Below are 22557 nucleotides of genomic sequence, written 5' to 3' on the forward strand. Positions count from 1 at the left end.
AGCTTCCCTCAATAAGTTGGGAGAATTTTGGCCCATTCCTCCTGACAGAGCTGGTGTAACTGAGTCAGGTTTGTAGGCCTCCTTGCCCGCACACGCTTTTTCAGTTCTGCCCACACATTTGCTATAGGATTGAGGTCAGGGCTTTGTGATGGCCACTCCAATACCTTGACTTTGTTGTCCTTAAAGCCATTTTGCCACAACTTTGGAAGTATGCTTGGGATCATTGACCATTTGGAAGACCCATTTGTGACCAAGCTTTAGCTTCCTAACTGATGTCTTGAGATGTTGCTTCAATACATCCACATAATTCTCCTGCCTCATGATGCCATCTATTTTTTGAAGTGCACTAGTCGCTCCTGCAGCAAAGCCCCCCCACAACATGATGCTGCCACCCCCATGCTTCACGGTTGGGATGGTGTCCTTCGGCATGCAAGCCTCCCCCTTTTTCCTCCAAACCTAATGATGTCCAAACAGTTCTATAATTGTTTCATCAGACCAGAGGACAATTCTCCAAAAAGTACGATCTTTGTCCCCAAGTGCAGTTGAAAAACCGTAGTCTGGCATTTTTATGGCAGTTTTGGAGCAGTGGCGTCTTCCTTGCTGAGCGGGCTATGAGGTTATGTCGATATAGGACTCATTTTACTGTGGATATAGATACTTTTGTATCTGTTTCCTCCAGCATCTTCACAAGGTCCTTTGCTGTTGTTCTGGGAATGATTTGCACTTTTCGCACCAAATACGTTCATCTCTAGGAGACAGAGCACGTCTCTTTCCTGATCGGTATGATGGCTGCGTGATCCCATGGTGTTTACACTTGCGTACTATTTTTTGTACAGATGAACGTGGTACCTTCAGGCATTTGGTAATTGCTCCCAAGGATGAACCAGACTTTTGAGGTCTTGGCTGATATCTTTTGATTTTCCCATGATGTTAAGCAAAGAGGCACTGAGTTTGAAGGTAGGCCTTGAAATACATTGACAGGTACACCTCCAAATGACTCAAATTATGTCAATTAGCCTAGCAGAAGCTTCTAAAGCCATGACATTATTATCTGGAATTTTCCAAGCTGTTTAAAGGCACAGTCAACTTAATGTATGTAAACTTCTGACCCACTGGAATTGTGATACAGTGAATAATAAGTGAAGTGAATCTGTCTGTTAACAATTGTTGGAAAAGTGATTTGTGTCATTCTTGTTAACAAGAAATTTGTGGAGTGGTTGAAAAATTAGTTTTAATGACTCCAACCTAAGTGAATGTAAACTCCCAACTTCAACTGTATATTTATATTGTATTTAAGAATATGTATTTTTATCCCAGCCCCCTTCTCCGCAAGAGTCCTTTTGCCTTTTTGTAGGCCGTCATAGTAAATAAGAATTTATTCTTCACTGACTGGTTAAATAAAGGTTTTAACTGGTCAGTGAAGAATAAACAGAAACATAAAACAGAAATACTTTATTTACATAAATATTCAGACCTTGAGCTCAGGTGCATCACGATTACATTGATCATCGTTGAGATATTTCTGAAACTTTACTGGAGTCCACCTGTGGTAAATGCAATTGATTGGACATGATTTGGAAAGGCACATACCTGTCTATATAAGGTCCCACAGTTGACATTGCATAAACCAAGCGATGAGGTCAAAGTAATTTTCCGTAGAGCTCTGAGACAGGATTGTGTCGAGCCACAGCTCCGGGGAAGGGTACCAACACATTTCTGCAGATTTATTTTTTAACATTAAAACAAAAAATGTAACTATTTAACTAGGCAAGTTAAGAAATCCAAATCTGGACGATGCTGGGCCAATTGTGCGCCGCTCTATGGGACTCCCAATCATGGTTGGATGTGATACATCCTGGATACGAACTAGGGACAGTAGTGACACCTCTTGCACTGAGATAAAGTACCTTAGACTCAGGAGCCTTGAAGGTCCCCAAGAACACAGTGGCCTCCATAATTCTTAAATTAAGTTTAAAACCACCAAGACTCTTCCTAGAGCTTGCCACCCGGCCAAACTGAGCAATCAGGGGTGAAGGGTCTTGGTCAAGGAGGTGACCAAGAACCTGGTGGTCAGCAGAACGAGCTCTAGAGCTCCTCTGTGGAGATGGGAGAACCTTACAGAAGGACAACAATCTCTGCAGCCCTCCACAAATCAGGCCTTTACGGTAGAATGGCCAGACGGATGCCGCTCCTCAGTAGAAAGCACATGACAGCCCACTTGGAGTTTACCAAAAGGCACCTAAAGGACTCTCAGACCATGAGAAACAAGATTCTCTGGTCTGATGAAACCAAGATGGCCTGAATGCCAAGCGTCACGTCTGGCACCATCCTGGCACCATCCCTACGGTGAAGCATGGTGGTGGCAGCATCATGCTGGGAGGATGTTTTCAGTGGCAGGGACTGGGAGACTAGTCAGAATCGAGGCAAACATGAACGGAGCAAAGTACAGAGAGATCCTCGATGACCACCTGCTCCAGAGCACACAGGACCTCAGACTGGGGCGAAGGTTCACCTTTCAACAGGACAACGACCCTAAGCCCACAGCCAAGACAATGCAGGAGTGGCTTTGGGACAAGTCTCTGAATGTCCTTGAGTGGCCCAGCCAGAGCCCAGACTTGAACCCGATCGAACATCTCTGGAGAGACCTGAAAATAGCTGTACAGCAACGCTCCCCATCCAACCTGACAGATCTTGAGAGTATCTGCTGTGAGGAATGGGAGAAACTCCACAAATACAAGTGTGCCAAGCTTGTTGCGTGATACCCAAGAAGACTCGATGTTGTAATTGCTGCCAAAAGTGCTTCAACAAAGTACTGAGTAAAGTGTCTGAATACTTATGTAAATGTGATATTTCAGTTTTGAATGCTTAATAGATTAGGAAAAAATTGTTAAAATCAATTTTAGAATAAGGCTGTAACGTAACAAAATGTGGAAAAAGTCAAGGGGTCTGAATATTTCCGATGCGAAGGCACAGTATTCCTAATTTACAACAATTGTATTGTACAAAAAAAGTGCCCAAAAGCAGCAAAGCAACTAAGCCACAACCATCCACCTACTTTCAACAGGCATTGATTAGTTTTCAAGTGTAACGCCCAAAAAAACACCCTGCGCAGACATAGAAATCACATAGCCAAAGACATGGTTCCTACTTACAGTCAGCAAAGACCGCTTCAAGAAGATGATAAACAAGCTGGAAAGGAGATACAAGATTCTCTCGCACATATTTCTCCCAAGTTGTCATTCCAACACTGTATAACAAAATTAAGAGACAAGTTGAAACACGTCTCGTTGAATAACTGGACCAGACTCCAATGTTTTGGACACAGGCTGCACCTTGCAATTGGTAGGCTACACGTTACATGTTTTTAAGGCTTACAATTTCAATTATAATAATTATTGAGGCTACTTATACATAATTGCACAATCATAAGTTTCCTATTCCATCTGCAGGTTATGGCTGCCTGAATAAATAATTAACTCAGGTTATTTAGGAACTTATAATGGTAAAATAGGAACTCAATGTTTTTCACTAATTTATTAATAAATGCACACTATATTTTGATGATCATGGTAAAAATGTTTGTTAATATGTTGGTGTAAGTATACTATCTAGTATCATATGTAGCCTATAACAATGTTAGAAAAGATTTGTTTCATTTGATTTTGTATTCAGTTAGCATAGTATGTAGTCATTCATATGATCTCATTTTAGAAGTGATGTTCTCTACCCTGACTCTTGTGTTAACTAAGTCTGACGTTTTCACCCAAGTGCTTCGAAAATCGCAATTCATAATTGCAATATCCCGCCCCCCCCCAAAAAAATTTTTTTTGCTAATGATTGCTTCATAAGCACAATTACAGTCTACTAAGTCACTCAGTTGGCGGTAGCGTAATAGATTCAAGAACAAACAGTAGGCAAAGGTGGAAGCCAATGATTGGTAAACGTAGAGGGGAATATAATGTAAACATACCTTAAGATGATCTTGGTTGATCACAGTGTGCTCTCCCTCATAGGAGATGATGACCTCATTGGTGATGACCACAGGCTCCGACAGATAGCCTTGCTTGAAGATCTTTATTCTGAATGTACCCTCCTCAGAATATCCTTTCGCTTCCACAGTGAAGCCAAACGAGTCCTTGGAGCTCAGACTCTGGTCATTATGCTCGTAGGACACCACACCCTTTTTCAGATCCTCTTGTGTGAACCAAGAGGCCTCAATCCCACTCACGATGATCTTCCCATCACTAGGGGGTGATGTCACTTGGTACCTAATGTCACTGGCGTCTCTAATGTCCATGTTGGACTCTGCACTCAAGAGACTGGTGTTGAGCGTCTTTGTGCTTCCATGGTCCATAACAACCATAGTGTTGTTCACCACACGGAGGTAGGCCTCACCAGCCTGGATCTGCAGCAGGGCTGTGGTCTTATGCAGGCCATCAGAAACCTGGAGCTGGAAGCGCTCACGGTCTGCTCCATGGTGCACAAACAGAACATTCTGGTCTTTCACGTCTGCTTGAGTGAAACGAAAGAGGGGCTGCGAGGGGTCTGATGGGGAGACAATATTTCCTGAGAGAATGCCTGTGCGAACAAAGACCAACTGGGTATCATTGAACCCTGAGTCATTGTCCCTGAAGAGGATATCTTCTGTGGTCAGCAAACGTTGTCCGTTTCGCACCACATTGAAGGTTTTATCAACCACTCTAAGAGGCACGTGGTCGTTCTTGGACTGAATAGATATTCTAAACATGCTGCTCATAGACTCTTGACCATCGATTCTGATGTTTTCACTTCCTGCTGCTTGCTCGAATACCAGGAAAGAGAACTCATCATCGCTAGACTCGGAGCCATCATGTTGGTAAATCAGCCTATCTAGATTCAGATCCTCATTGCTGAACATTCTAATGGCCCCGTCGAACCTGGGCTGTCCAGAGGGGGACTCCCTGATGAGACGGCCATACTTGGGGTCTTGCGTCACCCTGTAAACAAAGTTTGTCGAGATGGATGTCTGAACCCATAGATAGTCTTTGTTCAGAATATTCTCCCCGCCCTCCAAGACAATGAGTCTCTCATTAGTCAAAACAGGGGCGTCTGAATCAGCCTGGATCTTGATTGGGTAGGTATACATAGGGGAGTACTGATTCTCTGCAAAGACTCTGAACTGGAACTGGTCCTCATTAGCCACCGCCCTTTGCACCTGGACTCTATAGCTGACCTGGGCATTCCAGAGGTCCTGTTGGGTGAAACTGTCTCCCTCAACTAGCTTCCTGCCAATCATTTGAAGAGTACCCAGTGTGGGGGCCTTCAGAAGGATGTATCTTATAGTTTCTGGGGCTACACTTTTTCCCTTCACTTCTGCTTCAAGATCAGTGTGCTGTATTGCCTTTTGCTCTACCTTGCCTTCAATCTCAAGGGGAACTACTTGGGCCATTTTAACCTGGGAGGGTGTGATCTTGATCAAAAAAGTATTGTTCCATAGGGAAAACTGTCCAAGATGGACATCAAATTGAAAATGATCTGACACAACGTCCTCCAGGTCACTTGAAACTGTGCTAACATATCTCAAGCGATCTTGTTCCAAATCTGACTGGTGAAAAGATGTCACCTGTTTGAGCAAACCATTGCGAGTGAGAACATGCAATTCACCATATCTCAGAGCCTGTGTGACATTAAACACAATATCTCCATTACGAGGGGTGGCAATGACGGCCAGGTTCTGGATCCCAATGGAAGAGTTGCTTCCCTGAGACAACAGAAGGCCAGTATTGGTCACAAGGCTCATTTGGGGCGGTGTAATGGACAGTTTAAAAGTGGTCGAATGACTTATGGATTGTCCGTCAGATACCTGTAGAGTTATCCCACCGCTCCCAGTTCTGTGGACAAAATATATATTGCCGTCTTTCAACTGCCTGCATGTGAACTCTTTGATACTTCTTCCTGGTTGCTGGGCATTTTCTAAGTAGCCAACCCCTTTGGGAGGTTCTGAGGTCACGGTAACAATCAATTCCTCACAGCGAGTGTCCGAATCCACAATCTTGATAAGGTTGGGATTTAAGCGAGTGCGACCGTTTTCTGTGATGGAAATGTTTCCTCCGCTTAGTTGTGGTGTGTCATTGACAGGTATGATCTCCACTGGGAGAATGTACTGGTGGGGACTTTTAAGACATCCTGGAAGGTAACTGTTACTATGGGCAAACACCTCCAACTGGATCTGATCGCCATACTTTTCATTGCCGTCGTGGAGATACTTGATTTTCTTGTTGACCACGTCCAGGAGTGTAAACTTTTTGGTACGTCTGGTATTGATGTTCATATCTACGAGTCCGTACCAAGGGTCATTTTGTAGAGTGAAAATGATCTGGGATTGGCGGATTCCCACAGTGTTTAGGTTAAATGTAGGGCTAAGGTTGTTAATATCGAGAAAAGCTTCCCCACCCTCGGGCACAAGCAAAGGGTTGACTTCAATAAGTTTTGTAATGTTCCGGAAGGCCTCTGGTGTGTCGTCAGTTGGGTAGCAATGTATTTTATTAGGGTCAGCGTTGACATATCGGATCCGAACAGGAGCCGTAGTTGTGGTTGCCTCAGAATCATAGTAACTTGAGTAGTCATAGTCCTCTCCCTCGCATTTCACATGGACGTCTTTGGTGACCAACGCGTCCTGCAGGCTTCTCTCCTTCTGGTTCACTTTGATTTCTCCCATGCATCCGATAAAAGACTCAGATGTTATTACCTCCTCCATACGAGACAAGCTACTATCACGAAACACATCCTTCATCTTGCCCTGGATCCCCCCCATATACAGATTGCCAACTAGATCCAATTGCTCTGAGCCCCTTAGAGAGAGAGAGGCAGGCTGGCTGTCCACGTTAATCTCAAACACACTCGCATCTACAGTGACTCTGATCCTATGCCACTGATCATCATCTAGCTGTACTCTGGGGTTGTCCAGTACCACAATCCCACTCCCAAAGTCCACCACACCTTTTAGGTAACCGCCCACAACGCCAACAGCTATAAAGTCTGATTCTCGTCCAGGGTGGAAGGTGAGTAGGGCATCCTCGATGGTGGTCTTCATGAGAAACTCCAAGGTCCTTTCACTACCACTAGCCCCGCTCCAAGTAGGGAAGGACACAAATGAGTCTGGGCTGATAAAGCTGGTCGCCTCTCCATCACCAACCTCAAACTCACTGCTACAGGACTCCTTTGTATCATGGCAGTCAATGGGCTCGGAGTGGAGAATATCAAACTGATGGGACTCCAACTTGACATTGGTCATGCAGCCGCGGAATGGAGGTATGGCATTGCTGAGATATGGGGCGTCTAAGTCTCCGGTTCCCCCCATGTAAACCCCCATGTCAATGTTGAGGTCCTCCTGGGTTTCAGGCACAGAGATGAAAGTGGAAAAGAGATCATCTATCAGCATGGTCAGTTTGGCCTCCTGCATCGTGATAGACACCTTGTGCTCCAGGAGGTTGTTCAGTTGCAGCCCCAGAGATGATGATAGCACCATCTCACCGGCCCCAAGGTTCATTCGCACCTATGTGAAAAAAGGGAGAAGAGAAGTGTCATTGCTATTTTATGAAGCTCAATAATTGTATGTTTTTTGGACTGTCATTATATTCTTGAAAGGATTCCTTCCTCATAGCCTTTCTTTCCATGAACGATTATCTAAAAGGATTTAAAAGATGATATCAAAGAGTAATCAATCTAGCATATACTTGTGATTGTCTTTTTGGGGGCATCTCTCTTTCACCTATCTTGTCCTTACAAACTGCTTCTTGTGGATCAGAGGAGAACGGGGTAAGCATTTTAAGAATTGTGTGAGCAGCATCATAGCTTTCTTGTGATTCTATCATATTCAAACGTTATTAATAGCAAATGCACAAGAACTCTAAAAACAATAAACCTTGTTTATTGTACACAATTTAGGGATTGTTTATGTGATGCGAATTCAGCTCCTCACAGACTCTGCCAAGAAATTCATTATGGAATTAAAATGTCAGGAATCCCAGTGACAACCAGTAAAGCAATGTGGAATGATTTCAGAGTACCATCTAATTGAAACTGTCACATGCATGCTTCTTTAATGAGCACATACCACCAGCCTGCTTTCACTTCTGTTATAATCTTTAAATGTATTAGGTTGAAGTAAATTTTTGGTTTGGAAAGAGGAAAGTGACATCACAGATGCTGTTGTCAGTCTTTCAATTACAATATAGGACATTTATAGGACGTTTTAAGACAGGTGTCCTTTTTCTAATACTTTTAGTGCCTCATCTCCACAGGATAGAACCAGAGGTGGAATTGGGGGGCGGGGGAATGCGTAGGAACCAAGTCCCCAAAGTGAAAACATTTTTGTAAATCTGTGTTTAATTTGAATTTCTAGGATCTGACATGGTCAGTCCCCAGAGTGACTTTTTCCAATTCCAATCCTGGATAGAACTATAAACTGAAATATTGTGAGCCAGCTGACAAAACATGTTTGCCATCTAGGATTCACAATCAGTCATCCATCTAAATAACCATGCCGTGTACATTTCTGTGTGGTTTAATAACATCATAAACTTGTGTAAAATACACTTTGCAACAGCTTGCTAGGTTGCCTTGGGTTAAGGCGGTCTGATAGTACATTGTAAATAGAATCCTCTCCGACAAGACAGGTGTTGATATTAACCTGTAATTTCCCATTTTGGAGTTCCAGAAATAGGTAGTCCTGCATCCCTGCAGCCAGGAGGAGGAGTCCACTTCGTCGGCTGGTCTTGAACTGCAGCGACAGGTGAAAGGAGGAGACATCTTGGATTGAAGTTATCTTGCAGAAACTGTCCCCGAAGTAGGATGCTGGAGAGACAAAAATGAGGAGCTTGAAAGAAAAGAAAGAATTCTGACATACAGTTTTCTTTGAACAGTCAATAAATATGGTTAGATGTATTTCTGTTAAGTATACAGTCACTCATTAATTCATATAGTGGCCAATTTTATCGACAAAGGTGTGGTGGGGATTCTTGATACAAAATGGCATAAGGATATCAACTGAAAATTAGCTTGATACCCTTTCATAGAGCTGGGCGATATGGACAATAAGTCATATGGTGGTAAATTTAACTAGTTTGCTGGATAACAACAAATATATTTTTTACTTTTTTTTTATGGACAGTTACTTTACATTAGCGGCAGGGCTCTAAACATTTCGTTCCAGTGCAAAGTAAGACAACTGAGATGGTAGCCTCCTACTGGGCAAAAACTGATTGAATCAATGTTGCTTCCACATCATATCAACAAAAACATTCTATGTGATTATATTGAATCGACGTGGAAAACTGATTTGATTTTAAATAAGTAATCAACGTAAGGGAATTTCACCCAACTTTTAACCTAAATCCAATGACTTGGTGACATTTTTGGGTGATTTCACATTGAATTCAGGTTAGTTGAGACGTCTGTTATATGCCATGCTGTCATTGTTCTCTCTCTTCTTCTTGTCCCGACAGTGAGTTGAGTAGCTGTGATTGTCGGATTTATATGGCGTAGGCTACAGCCAGACAGTAACCTGTGAGTTTGAAGTCAGTAAACCGTCAATTCAAGAACTGTAGTGGACATTCTCTCATTTATGATCTATCGTGGTTGTTAAAATATGATATTGTTGCTATATAGCCATGTAGACTAATTGATTCATCTATCAGTAAATGTATTCTAATGTCCTAGAAAAACTTTCCAAGGCTACTTGATGTAGGCCCATTCACTGCAAATGGCGCATTCTGTTTGCTCCGGGGGCGAATCAAAACCATACTACAACTTACTCCAGTTGTAAAATTAACTCAATATTGGTAGGTAAGCAATACAGTATATACTCATAGAAAGCGGTGATTCTCCTCTCTGTAACTGGAACAACAGTAGTTGCTTTGAAAACTGTATTTGTCCCGCAATTGCATTTTGAGCAATGGTCATATGCTTGAGCTTCTCAGAATGCATCTCTCCCTCCTCTGTGCGCATAGTGGGGAGGGGGAGTGAGAGTGGTCTGCTCACACAGTGGCCGACAGCAAAAAAGGGACAGGCAGATACCATCATTGCAGGCATCAACGTAATGTATAGGCTATTACTGTTGAGCAGATAATGGTTTTTAGAACAATCTACAGACAACATGTGAAGCAAAATCACCAACGTAGGCCTATGCAAAATGCTTTGGTAAGAGGAATGCAATGTCGGTATTGGTAATTTTCAGTTTATCGTCCCAGCTCTAACCTTTCATAATTTTTTACATTGTATCATGGTTCATCTGCAACTCTGTATCATGGTCCATTGCATCTCTGCTGTACTGACCAACATGAAAAAGCTATTTTTGGAGGAACTAAAACATTATCAGGCCTAGTACAGCTGTTGCTCTCTGAATAGGTGTTCTCATCACTTCAAAAGGATTCTCTCACTGAGACATCAGTCATTATCATTAGAGAGGGTTTTTGTGAGCCAACTATGGGCTGTAGGGTTTCCCAGGCATTTTGGCTGTCTCCTTTCCAGCTATATGCAAATTCAGCCATCTGCCTTGGACCACGTTCTCCGGAGCCCCTCTCCAACAGTAAACCACTCAGGAAGCCAATTATTTCCCAATAGCTTGTGCTCCTAAATAGCAATAGCTTGACCTCCAAGGCCCTGTTTCCAAGGCAGGGTTTTCCATAGCCAGAGCCAAGAGACATAGAAGGGGGCTTTCCACAAGCCGCACACTCGCCTTCTGGGGATTATAGGTCAAGCCAGAGCGCCTTTCTAGAATTCATCGAAGTGGAACTCTGACACTGTTCTGAACGACAGACAATGCAGATGTTTTGGGGACCAGGAGGAAAAGACAGACATCGCTACATCTCACCCAGAACATTCCAAAGAGATCACAGTGTCCCTCAAAAACTAACAGAGCACCCAGCAAGCCAGCAGCAGAGCACTCTTGCCAAGAGTAGATGGCGCAATGCCACCACAAGAGACAGATCTAATTGCAAGACTTTGTGCTGTATAAAGTGCATGTGGGCAGTTATTCTGACTCATTATTGTAACTATAAAAGGTAAAAATATGTCTTCAAGACTTATTCAATGTGTGTGTGTGTGTGTGTGTGTGTGTTTAGATGGTTGAGTGGTAGTCAGTATCTGTGTTTTATCAACATTAACGGCCATAGGCCTACTGCCAAACGCAACCAGGGTATGTTTGTCCCACGCTTTCTCATCCTGGAAAATTATCCCTTTCCAACCAGATCTGAAACAAACACTGGAAAACAAAATACTGCATTAGAGAGTCCCCAAACACATGTATACAGAACTAAAATAAGACAGTCGGCACAACTTTTAGCGTCTCGCCCAGGGCCTTTGTGATCACACTGTGCACATTTGAAGGTGCAAAGCTTGCTCTTTCATGAACAAAGACAGTTATAATTAACTGTCCCCGTACAGAGCCAAATGCACACAGTGACCTTTAGTGGCACATAGCACACTTCTGCTCTCTTGCCAAGGATATACAATGTAGGCAACTCCCAATGTTGAATGATACAATTATTCTAACTGTTATCACATGTACAAACATACACAGCAGATGATTACTATATTATACATACTATATTTACAAACCATGGCAAAGTGAAAATAAACAAGTTGCAAAAAAATGATAAAAATGTTCACAAATGAGAGTTTACTTCCCTCTAAAATGAGCATAATAACATTATAATTAAGGCAGAAATCTGTTATTGGTGGCAGCGGTGGGATTTGAACCCGTGCCTCCGAAGAGACTGGAGCCTAAATCCAGACAAATATTATGGCTATATGCAAATACTGAAGATTGTCAGGAAGCCATGTCTATACGTTTCTGATTGTGTCCAAGCTGCATATGCTACACTTCAGAGAACTCTGGGGACATGGTCCAAATAAGGTCTTCCAAATATGAGACTTCTGCTAATAGAACAGGAGCCTGCGGCTTGGAACGAAAAATAAAAATAAACTGTTCTCTAAAAGTCAATTAAATTAACAAAGCAAATCACAATGAGCTTCATGGTCCTTAAGCCGGAGCTTTAGCTGGATTGTTCACAGAGAAAAGGGGATAAAATACTGAAGTAGAGGGTGATGCCAAACAATTCTGCTTAGGGATTTTCTGGTCTGTGCTGAGCTCACTGCTCCAGCCTGCGGGGAAGAAGCACCATTTTGTAATGAGATACAATGGTCCTAGTCTCAGCAGAGCACCTGGAATTCACTACCTCCCCTAGAGTGCTGTGAATAGAATACATGTGTAAAGAAATTGGCAATTTTTAAAGGGTTTGCACGGGGTTTTAATATACCATGCTTTGTTTCGAGGCATTTCTCAACCTTTATTGGCTGACAGCCTTCACTACCATCAGCCCACTCAAAGAGTGAGCAGAGGTGTTCTACCCCTGTATGATTAACAAACCTAGACCACAACCTAGAGATAGTCACTCTGTGGCCAAAGAAGACAATATCCCAAAAATAAGACTGATGCTCATTTCACAAAAATGTGAGAACTTCCTTTGTCAAATTGCGGGTGAAGTTCAGGACCAGTTAGATAGCATTCGTAAAATATGTGGTGCTAACTCTGAAAAGAAATGGCCTTCAGGGAGCCTAGGTGAAAACTAGCCTTGTTGATCTATGGTAAAGCATCATTAAGTTTGAGTTATGGTTAACATTCTACCAGAGTAGACAGAAGACCCGGGTTGTAAAACAGCTGAGAGGTTTGGTCTCACATGTCTGTCTGAGTATGTGAGAGTCATCACAGCTCCTCTGGGAATGCACTAGAACTGATCTGAAGACAGCTCTTATCCCCCCTTAGCTGCCACACCCAAGCTAACACTGCTGTATTGTGAATGGGCAGTGTCCTGGGCAGCAGCCAATGCAGATGGCTATAATTTGATGACTGACTGAGGTTGTATTTATAGTGCTCGGAGGAAACTGAAAGTGTCTTCTATTTCTCAGACCAGTGAATTCATTTCCCTCTTGTCTTTCATCCCCTTCTTTCAACCCCTGCTCTCTTCCCAGCTAACAACAAATGTTCCCACAACTTTAGAGAACATTCCCTTAAGAGTCTCAATACGTCGTTACCTAATGTTTTCATAGGAATGTTCCAGTGCAAGGACTGTTTCCAGGAGACCAATCCCTTAATGTAAAACAGAACTTGGTTACCCTGTTCTCAGAATATTCAATATTAATGTTTCAAACATGTTTCATTGGAACATTTCAAGACTGTTCCAGTGTCCAGTTTTCTGAGGGTTAGAAGAATATTCTATCAATGTCACACCAAACATACTCAGAACATGGTTGCCATGTTGTCTGAATATAAGATATTCATGTTCTGGACACGTTTCATGGGACATTGCAAGAACATTCATGTGTCCAGTTTTCTTTGGGTTAGCAGAATATTCCATCAAGGTCACTCCAAACATACACAGAACACGGTTGCCATGTTCTCAGAATATTACATGTAATGTTCGAGACACATTTCATGGAAACGTTTCAAAAACATTCCTGTTTCTTGATACACCCCCCCCCTTGTTACTGTTGTACAGCGTATGATTGGTGAACCACTGATTCATTCACAGCTCTTTGTATGTTGGCAAGGGACACCCTCACACAGAAACAGTGCTTTTCACGTAAACATTTTCAACTTACATATTTGATTTCATTGTGCATGTTCATTTATACAGTGGTTATTATACAACATGTCCTCACCTGGGATTTGAATGCATAATCTCTTGGTTCACAGCATTCCGAGCTTCCTGCTACGCCACCATCTCACTATTCTCTCTTCATTGATTTGATTGACTTATTTCAACAATTTTGGGGTTTTCTGTAAAGTCTGCTGGGGGCACATTACTCTGTTTTAATGTTACTCTGTAAACACTCTGAGAAATAACAGGGCTGAGATTTAATTCAAAGTGAAATCAATCATCGACACAGACGTGCTGGCATAGCAGGAAGATTGGAAATGCTGTGAACCAAGAGGTTGTGAGTTCAAATCCCCAGTGAGCCATGTTAAATAAATATTACTGTATGAATAAACATGCACAATGTCATCCTGTGTCAAATATGTAGGTTGAAAGCACTATGTGTGGATGTCCCTAACTTTGCCAAGAGGCAAAGATTTGTAAATGGATTAGTGGTTCAATGATGGACTTAGCAATAGTAACAAGGGGTGATGTGTAATGAAATTAATACTGTTTTTTTGGGACCATATTGCAACGTCCTTTAGGGACGTCCCCGAAACAAGCCGGGAACTAGACAAATTCCTCCAGGGGACCATGACAGAATGTCCTATGTCCTTGGACAGAGGAATGTCTCGAACAATAACCCGACACATGAATGTTCAGAATGTTCTAGCAACATTCCCATGAAATGTGTCTAGAACATTAATATCTTATATTCTGAGAGCATGGCAAACACGTTCTGTGTATGTTTGGTGTAATGTCGATGAAATATTCTCCTAACCCTCAGAAAACTGGACACATTAATGTTCTTGCAACGTCCCATGAAAAGTGCATAGAACATTAATATTGGATATTATGAGAACATGGTAACTACATTCTGGGTAAGTTCTGTTTGACATTAATGTTCTCCTGACGCTAATGCCAAAACATGCTAAAGAGGTTATAGGAGGTTTTTGCAAACATACATAGATTGTTCCCCGCTAACTAACAGGTATCTAGACAGTCAAACATCAGGGTAACATTACAGGTAACATTACAAAACCTTTTACTCTCCCTACAATTGTTAGCTGAGTTTTTGCTTTCGAGCTCCCAACACATGCCCGGAAAACACATGAGGAAGAGGGCACAGGCGAAGGAAGCTATGCATTGTTTGGTCTGCTTCTTTTTAGCCTTGTGACTTGGCAGGGTGATGAGTCAGATTCCTCTGGCTATAGATGCAGTAAAGAGGTCAATGAAATGCAGACCATGGCGGATAGAAGAAGGACGCCGGATTGGCACACATTCAACAAATCTGATCTAACAAAGTGGATATTCGTTAAATCCGTCATGATTTATGTATTGTAACAGGCCCACAATGTGGTTACTAATATCCAGTTTGGATATATTTGGATGTTTTCGCTGCATAACATTTAGAAGTTGTCCCTTTTCAGGTTTAGAAGAAATTACTGCTAAATGCTAACTCCTGTTCATATAAGCTGGTAGCGTAGATCAGTGGTGGTAGTCAAAATAGTTTGTAACTGTAATGTGGTTGATTGGTGACGATGACATGAATATGAGCATTATACTCAGATTTTTACCTCAAGATAGTGTGAAACACACATAAAAAATAGCCTAAATATAGGCACATTTTGCTGGGGGGGAAAGGAGATTTGGTATCTCTCCCCCAAACATTTCCATGGCATTTCCATTGTTCTGATCAAGTTTGCATGCATTCTCTAGAGATGAAGACACCATCCAGATCAGATAAAGGTGTGCAGGATTAGTGTACATAACCATACCCCTGTATATCCAACATGAGCTTTATTCCAAAATGATTTTTGATTAATACTGATGTGGTCCTATTGTCCAATTTGTAGATTCCTTGTGTCACAGTCCCTATCATAATGCAGGTCACATCAGCATGTTTATCTGTACGATCACCATGGAAACCATTTTTCCCATGTGTGCCCTCCGCCATAGCAACAGCCACTGGCAGCCACTGATTCACCAAACAAACCATCTACTTGTGTAGCAGTGGTAAAACTCTGGTCAACTTGCCTATGAATAGCGGTCATGTTGGTAATTTGTTTTCCTTACTGGGTTGTGCCTGCCCACTATACCAGCCAGTGCAGGGTGATGCTCTGGATATAATTACATGAGGGATGGGCTGCTGCTGCTATTCAGCGATAGAGTAGATTTACTAATGGATATGATGACATTTACTGTATGAGACCATTATAAGTAACATGACAGTGATATGAATGAATCTATTCAGTTTAATGACAATAATGTACACGGGTTAAATTGGGCCAGCTCTCGCTATGATCCAAATGAGACCTGGTAGGTAGGCCGCCAAACTTTGGTTATTTGAATAATTTAATGAAAAATTGTTGTCCACGGAATGTTTTCCACAGCCAACAACACGAGTAAGCAACAGCAAAATCAGACAACCCCATAGTACAATAGTTGACCTATTGTTGTTCAGCCGGTTGCATTCTATGTGAGAAAATAATGTTCCGTGAGATCAAATTCCGAGCGCCACACAGGGAGTGAAATATAAATGGCCAGTCATTGTACAACATTTTGTGTACAGTCGTGGGAAAACACTCCTTTTAAAGCAATTTTGATGGCCACTGCTAAAAGGAGGATCCCAGAGTTTTCTTTTGTTACTAGGCTGCACTTATTTCTCAAATCTCAGATTTGAGCCCTTTTCACCAATATGTTTTTTTAAACCACTTCATTGCAACACCTACAGTGTTATTCACATGCAAAACTCTGCACGCTAGCTGCTCTTTAAAGGAACCAAACACACACAGTAAAATTGAAGTGCTCTGTAAGACAAATTAGTGCCAACTGAGCTGCCACCACCACCTTAAAGGAGACGATACCTTAACTTTGCTGGAGTATTAAAACACATGGTTGTGAGGGTATTGGGACCGATTTAAGGTGTATTGAAAACGTTCACCCTGAGGTGTTCTGACATGGTGTGTTGTAACACCACATAATCAAGTGTTGTGCTGCACATTGCCAGAGACTGGGAGCCCTAACCAGGAAAAGTTTGAAAACACTTATGGCGTTTCGAGTCCTGTGTAGTGCAAAATTAGATCCCTTCTCTGTTGGGGTTGTTTCGTCTCTCTAAAGCTCCTAACCACTATGATGGTGTTTCAAATCCTGTCTAGTGCACAATTGGATTCCTTCATCTGGAGTTTTCAAATATTGTCAATGTGAGTCTCACCTCTTATTATATATTCTCTGCTCTTATATGGTGTGTTTATAAACTCCTCATCGGTAATTACAAATGGTCAAATGTACAGTATTATGCTCAAACGAAGGACACAAGACAAAAATGATTTGTGAAAATACTAATTAATACATTTGTCCAGTATAATAATGAATGAGTACAAAATGATCTTTTCAAGACATGACTGAAGCAAATTATTTGCAAATTATCAAATGACAGCAAAAATGTAAAGGTCTTAAACATTTTTATATTGATATAGACAGTTCAAAGATCTAAGATGTTTATCATATTCTTCTAAAGCAACAGAAATGTGGTAAATTTCACATTCATGAAAAACAATACGGAAAATGACTGCTAATGTTAGCAGTAGCACTCATACAAAACTTGTAAAAAACTTTAGCCCAGGGCTCAATTCGATTCACGAGTCAGTCATCCATTACTCTAATGTCCTGTCCTGAGTCTATATTACATTTTTTTAAATTTAATTTTACCTTTATTTAACCAGGCAAGTCAGTTAAGAACACATTCTTATTTTCAATGATGGCCTGGGAACAGTGGGTTAACTGCCTGTTCAGGGGCAGAACAACAGATTTGTACCTTGTCAGCTCAGGGGTTTGAACTCGCAACCTTCTGGTTACTAATCAATGCTCTAACCACTAGGCTACGCTGCCGCCCCGTCTATATATTCAGATGATGGTACAACACATGACATGGAAGGTTGTTCCGATTAATTGAATCACAGTACAGTAAAGTTAGGACTTTTACTTAGACTATTAGCATAAGCAGCCGAAAGGATACACAAAATAAATGTTCTTATTGAGTGAATTCCTTTTCTGTTTCCTTCTTCGACGTGTTAACATTGTGTATTCACATTTCATCGACACATACTTTCTTGGATTGTTTTGGAGAGTTTCATCTGAGTGTTTGGTGTGCCCTCAACTGTCTGAGTTCATGAAGGGGCGGATATCAGGGATGGCACCGCAAACTTACCAGTTTTATAGTTTACCGTAGAGTTTACTAGAGGGCACACTTGCCCACAAATGCCCTCCCTTCACCTCTATGCATCAGACTCTGGGAATTCTGAACAGTACAAAAGCACAATGTTTGTAGTTCCCATTTTGCCTTCAATCTTCTGTTATGAAGGTATGAAAAAATAAAGGTGGAATTTCACCCCCCAAAATTATCCCTAGGCCGTATTCAGACTTGGTATAAGATGATTTAAAGTGGACTAAAATCTGAATCGGGCCCCATGTCATCAGTGTAACAAGGTTGATTCATCACAACAGTTTTATCCTGATGACTGGCTGAGTGGACTGAGGCAGTATTTTGACAAGCAGGAGACCTGAGTTCACATCTGCCTTCTCACATAAATACCAGTGATGAAGGTTCATGTTGTACATGTTTCCTCTGATATAACTTACATAGCCCTAAAAATCTGGAGTGTAACATTATTTACAATCTCACAAAGTCTACCGTGTGAAAAGTATTCAAATTCCCAGTGTCTTCTTCAAAATCTTAATTCAAATATTGACTTAAAATTCAATCAATATTTATAATAAATCAACATTTATGCTTTAAACCATTTGCTATTTTAAAATATGTACAGCTGAAGTCAGAAGATTACATACACTTAGGTTGAAGACATGAAAGCTCATTTTTGAACCACTCCACACATTTCTTGTTAACAAACTGTAGTTTTGGCAACTCGGTTAGGACATCTACTTTGTGCATGAAAGTCATTTTTCCAACAATTGTTTACAGACAGATTATTTCACTTATAATTCCAGTGGGTCAGAAGTTTACATACACTAAGTTGACTGTGCCTTTAAACAGCTTGGAAAATTCCAGAAAATTATGTCATGTCTTTAGAAGTGTCTGATAGGCTAATTTACATCCTTTGAGTCAATTGGAGGTGTACCTGTGGATGTATTTCAAGGCCTACCTTCAAACTCAGTGCCTCTTTGCTTGACATCATGGGAAAATCAAAAGAAATCAGTCAAGACCTCAGAAAAGACATTGTAGACCTCCACAAGTCTGGTTCATCCTTGGGAGCAATTTCCAAACGCCTAAAGGTACCATGTTCATCTGTACAAACAATATTACACCATGGGACCATGCAGCCATCATACCACTCAGGAAGGAGGCACGCTCTGTCTCCCAGAGATGAAGGTACTTTTGTGCAAAAAGTGCAAATCAATCCCAGAACAACAGCAAAGGACCTTGTGAAGATGCTGGAGGAAACAGGTACTAAAGTATCTATATCCACAGTAAAACAAGTCCTATATCGACATAACCTGAGAGGCCACTCAGCAAGGAAGAAGCCACTGCTCCAAAACTGCCATAAAAAGTCTTATTATGGTTTGCAACTGCACACGGGGACAAAGATTGTACTTTTTGGAGAAATGTCCTCTGGTCTGATGAAAAAAAACAAAAACTGTTTGGCCATAATGACCATCTTTATGTTTGGAGGAAAAAGGGGGAGGCTTGCAAGCTGAAGACACCATCCCAACCGTGAAGCATGGGGTTGGCAGCATCATCTTGTGGGGGTGCTTTGCTGCAGGAGCGACTGGTGCACTTCACAAAATAGATGGCATCATGAGGCGGGAAAATTATGTGGATGTATTTAAGCAACATCGCAAGACAACAGTCAGGAAGTTAAAGCTTGGTCGCAAATGGGTCTTCCAGTTGGACAATGACCCCAAGCATACTTCCAAAGTTGTGGCAAAATGGCTTGATAAGGACAACAAAGTCAAGGTATTGGAGTGGCCATCACAAAGCACTGACCTCAATCCTATAGGAAACTTGTGGACAGAACTGAAAAAGCATGTGCGAGCAAGGAGGCCTACAAACCTGACTCCAGTTTCAGCAGCTCTGTCAGGAGGAATGGGCCAAAATTCACCCAACTTATTGTGGGAAGCTTGTGGAAGGCTACCCGAAACGTTTGACCCAAGTTAAACAATTTACTAAGTGAAAATACTAATTGAGTGTATGTAAACTTCTGACCTACTGGGAATGTAATGAATGAAATAAAAGCTGAAATAAATCATTCTCTCTACTATTATCTTAACAAAGTGGTGATCCTAACTGACCTAAGACAGGGAATTTGTACTAGGATTAAATGTCAGGAATTGTGAAAAACTGAGTTTCAATGTATTTGGCTAAGGTGTACGTAAACATACCAGGGACATACATTTACAGTCATTGAGGAGCTATTTCTCACACGGGACCCATGCATTGTGAAGGCAAGGACAACATCATTTTAGCCTCCTTTCAGATTCCCATCTACCTCCGCGTTCCCTCAAGATTCACCAAAGCCGCCGGGGGGAAGATGAATAAAAGATTTAATATGGTGGCCATTGGACATGACTCAGGGGGTGGCCTTCTCCCTGCGAATAGTTACAACAGTTCTGCTCCTTCGTAAAAACTCACCGCGCTTACACATGGAGTGGGAAAACATAGGACCTTTCCATCTTAGAGAGAAGCATAACATAGTGGTGTAAGTTCAGCTGTGAAATCGACAAGAGAAATGAGGGAAAAACATGGGAAAGTTGAGGTGGAGAATAACTTTGATTTAAAGGATACTTTGGGATTTTAGCAATGAAGACCTTTATCTACTTTGCAGAGTCAGATGAACTAGTGGATACCATTTGCATGTCTCTGCGTGCAGAGTCTCTGTTGTCTGGGCTTGGTTCATCAACAAAGAGGGGAAATTTGGAAAAAAGTGTCTCATCAAAACAAAATGATGATTGGTGTCACACTTTTGCCCCGACATCTACCAAGTGATGTCATACAATCCTTCATTCTTTCCTATTTAGACACCTCGAAAAGACACCTCAGGCAGAAATCACCAACATTGTTTACCTTGTATGTAAATAATTGTATATGTCTTCCATTATAGCAGGTTCACTATTTGGTTTAGAGTTTATCACACCCAAATGAAAAGACTAATAGCAGTCGTCACAAATGGCCTGGACGGATAACCTCACTCACCTAACAGCATTTGAACAAAAACCGAAACCTCAACAGGAGCATTGTACCAGGCCTGAGCCCTGCCTGGTTTATAGCCAGGCAATACAAAGGACGCCTCTGTAAGGCCCAGGCGAGCTACGGAAGCCATCAACCTCCAAGGTCCCTGCGGGTGGGTTCTGTTTAAATAATCCCCCCGTGACATCATATGATTGACCAGCCCCTCCACCGGGACTAACAACAAGTGATTGTTTATGCTCGTATGACCTGCAGGAGGGACTTCAAAACCCCAGGGTGCTGTCTCCTGAAGACTCCTTCATCGAACTTGTGGACCGCGTCAGCAATGCCTGGGGACACTTGAGTCAATAGACAAGTGCAGTGTAATAAAGTATTACTTTAAATTACATTGTACTGTAGTTACCCTGTAACGAAGCCTAAGACATAAGCATGGAGGAAATGACCATGTAGCTAGGTCAGTACAGGCATTTACCACTGCTAAATACAAAAATGGAGAGAACATGTAAGTACTAATTACTCCATAATGTAATGCACTTACTAGGTTGTTACAGTGTAATTACATAGGTTATTACACTGTAGTTACTCTGACATGAGACCAGTAGCATAAAGTTCAACCATAGCCTCAAGTCACTATATTGGAAAGAGATGATTGATGTGTATAATACTTCCTTTTTTCCTTTCCATATACCCACTACCAGTGTACCTTTACAGATATGCATATGTAAAATATTCCATACAGAGTTTCTATCACCTTTACCTCCATGTCTGTAGTCCTGCCACTTTAACCTAATCCACTGTTCCTGACATTTCAAAAACATAATTCATTCAGTATTCACCAGTATTAACATTTGCCCCGTTATGACTCTGGTTATGAGCACTAGAGAGCAGCCTTCATTCACGCAACAGCTAATTATCCCTATGACATTGGCTTTTCAATGGAGTGGAGAACAATTCGGTAGCAGATCTCTGTCATAAATCACCCTCTAAATGTCAACAAAGGACAATAGTTGAGACCTGATTCATAAAGACATTTCTCTTTACTGGCTCCTTTGCACGCTGTGTTCTGTGCAGTGAATCAGGTACATGGATAAGCTGAATGGGGTATAGAAAGGGGGAAAGTAAAGAGTCCCTTAGTCTGAGGCAGAGCCCAGATCAGAGCTCTCTCTATGGGCTGTGGTGTGTGAGCCCCTAGCCAAGCATGCCTGGTTGTGTGTACAGTCTGTGGAGAGGAAACTGTGATACAGAAGCAGAAAGCTGCGTTGCTCCCTATCTGGCTTACAACCCTGGTGTGTAAGTCAGTGTGTGTGTGAGATCAGAGCACAACATTAGCCCCTTAATGCAGACCAGATGAAGACCCCGCAGGGCTCAGGTTGCCCCCCCCCCACCACTCCCCCTTCCTTTCCCATAAGCCAACTCACCGTCCACCCCTCCCTATCCTAGTCCACTGTATTAAAGCTCCCCATAAATGCTTTTCCTGAAGCTGTCTAGCTACCCCTCCCCCAGCCCTCCTTGCCCACTCCACCTCCACCTCCGCCTTGCTTTGCTCACTTTTTCCCCCAACAGCTAGGTTTTCCAAAACCTCAATCATTGTATTCAGTTTCTGGTTGGTCTGGTCACTCCACCCTTAGCTGGAGCTCTCCCGCCACTCCCGGCACCATTTCCACAACGCTACAACTC

The 22557-nt window shown here is 42.0% G+C and overlaps 1 protein-coding gene across 1 annotated transcript in view; it reads right to left on the reverse strand.

The window, feature by feature from the left end:
• Nucleotides 1–22557, reverse strand: part of cspg4 (chondroitin sulfate proteoglycan 4) — a 99053-nt gene that overhangs the window by 28690 nt on the left and 47806 nt on the right. Inside the window, exons 2-3 of the mRNA XM_020456613.2 lie at nt 8672–8835; nt 3971–7534 (exon numbers count right to left, since the gene is read on the reverse strand). Coding sequence (XP_020312202.1) covers nt 3971–7534; nt 8672–8835 — 3728 coding nt within the window. The remainder of the gene's footprint in view (nt 1–3970; nt 7535–8671; nt 8836–22557) is intronic.

Source organism: Oncorhynchus kisutch, linkage group LG22, assembly GCF_002021735.2.
Source record: "Oncorhynchus kisutch isolate 150728-3 linkage group LG22, Okis_V2, whole genome shotgun sequence".
NCBI lineage: Eukaryota > Metazoa > Chordata > Actinopteri > Salmoniformes > Salmonidae > Oncorhynchus > Oncorhynchus kisutch.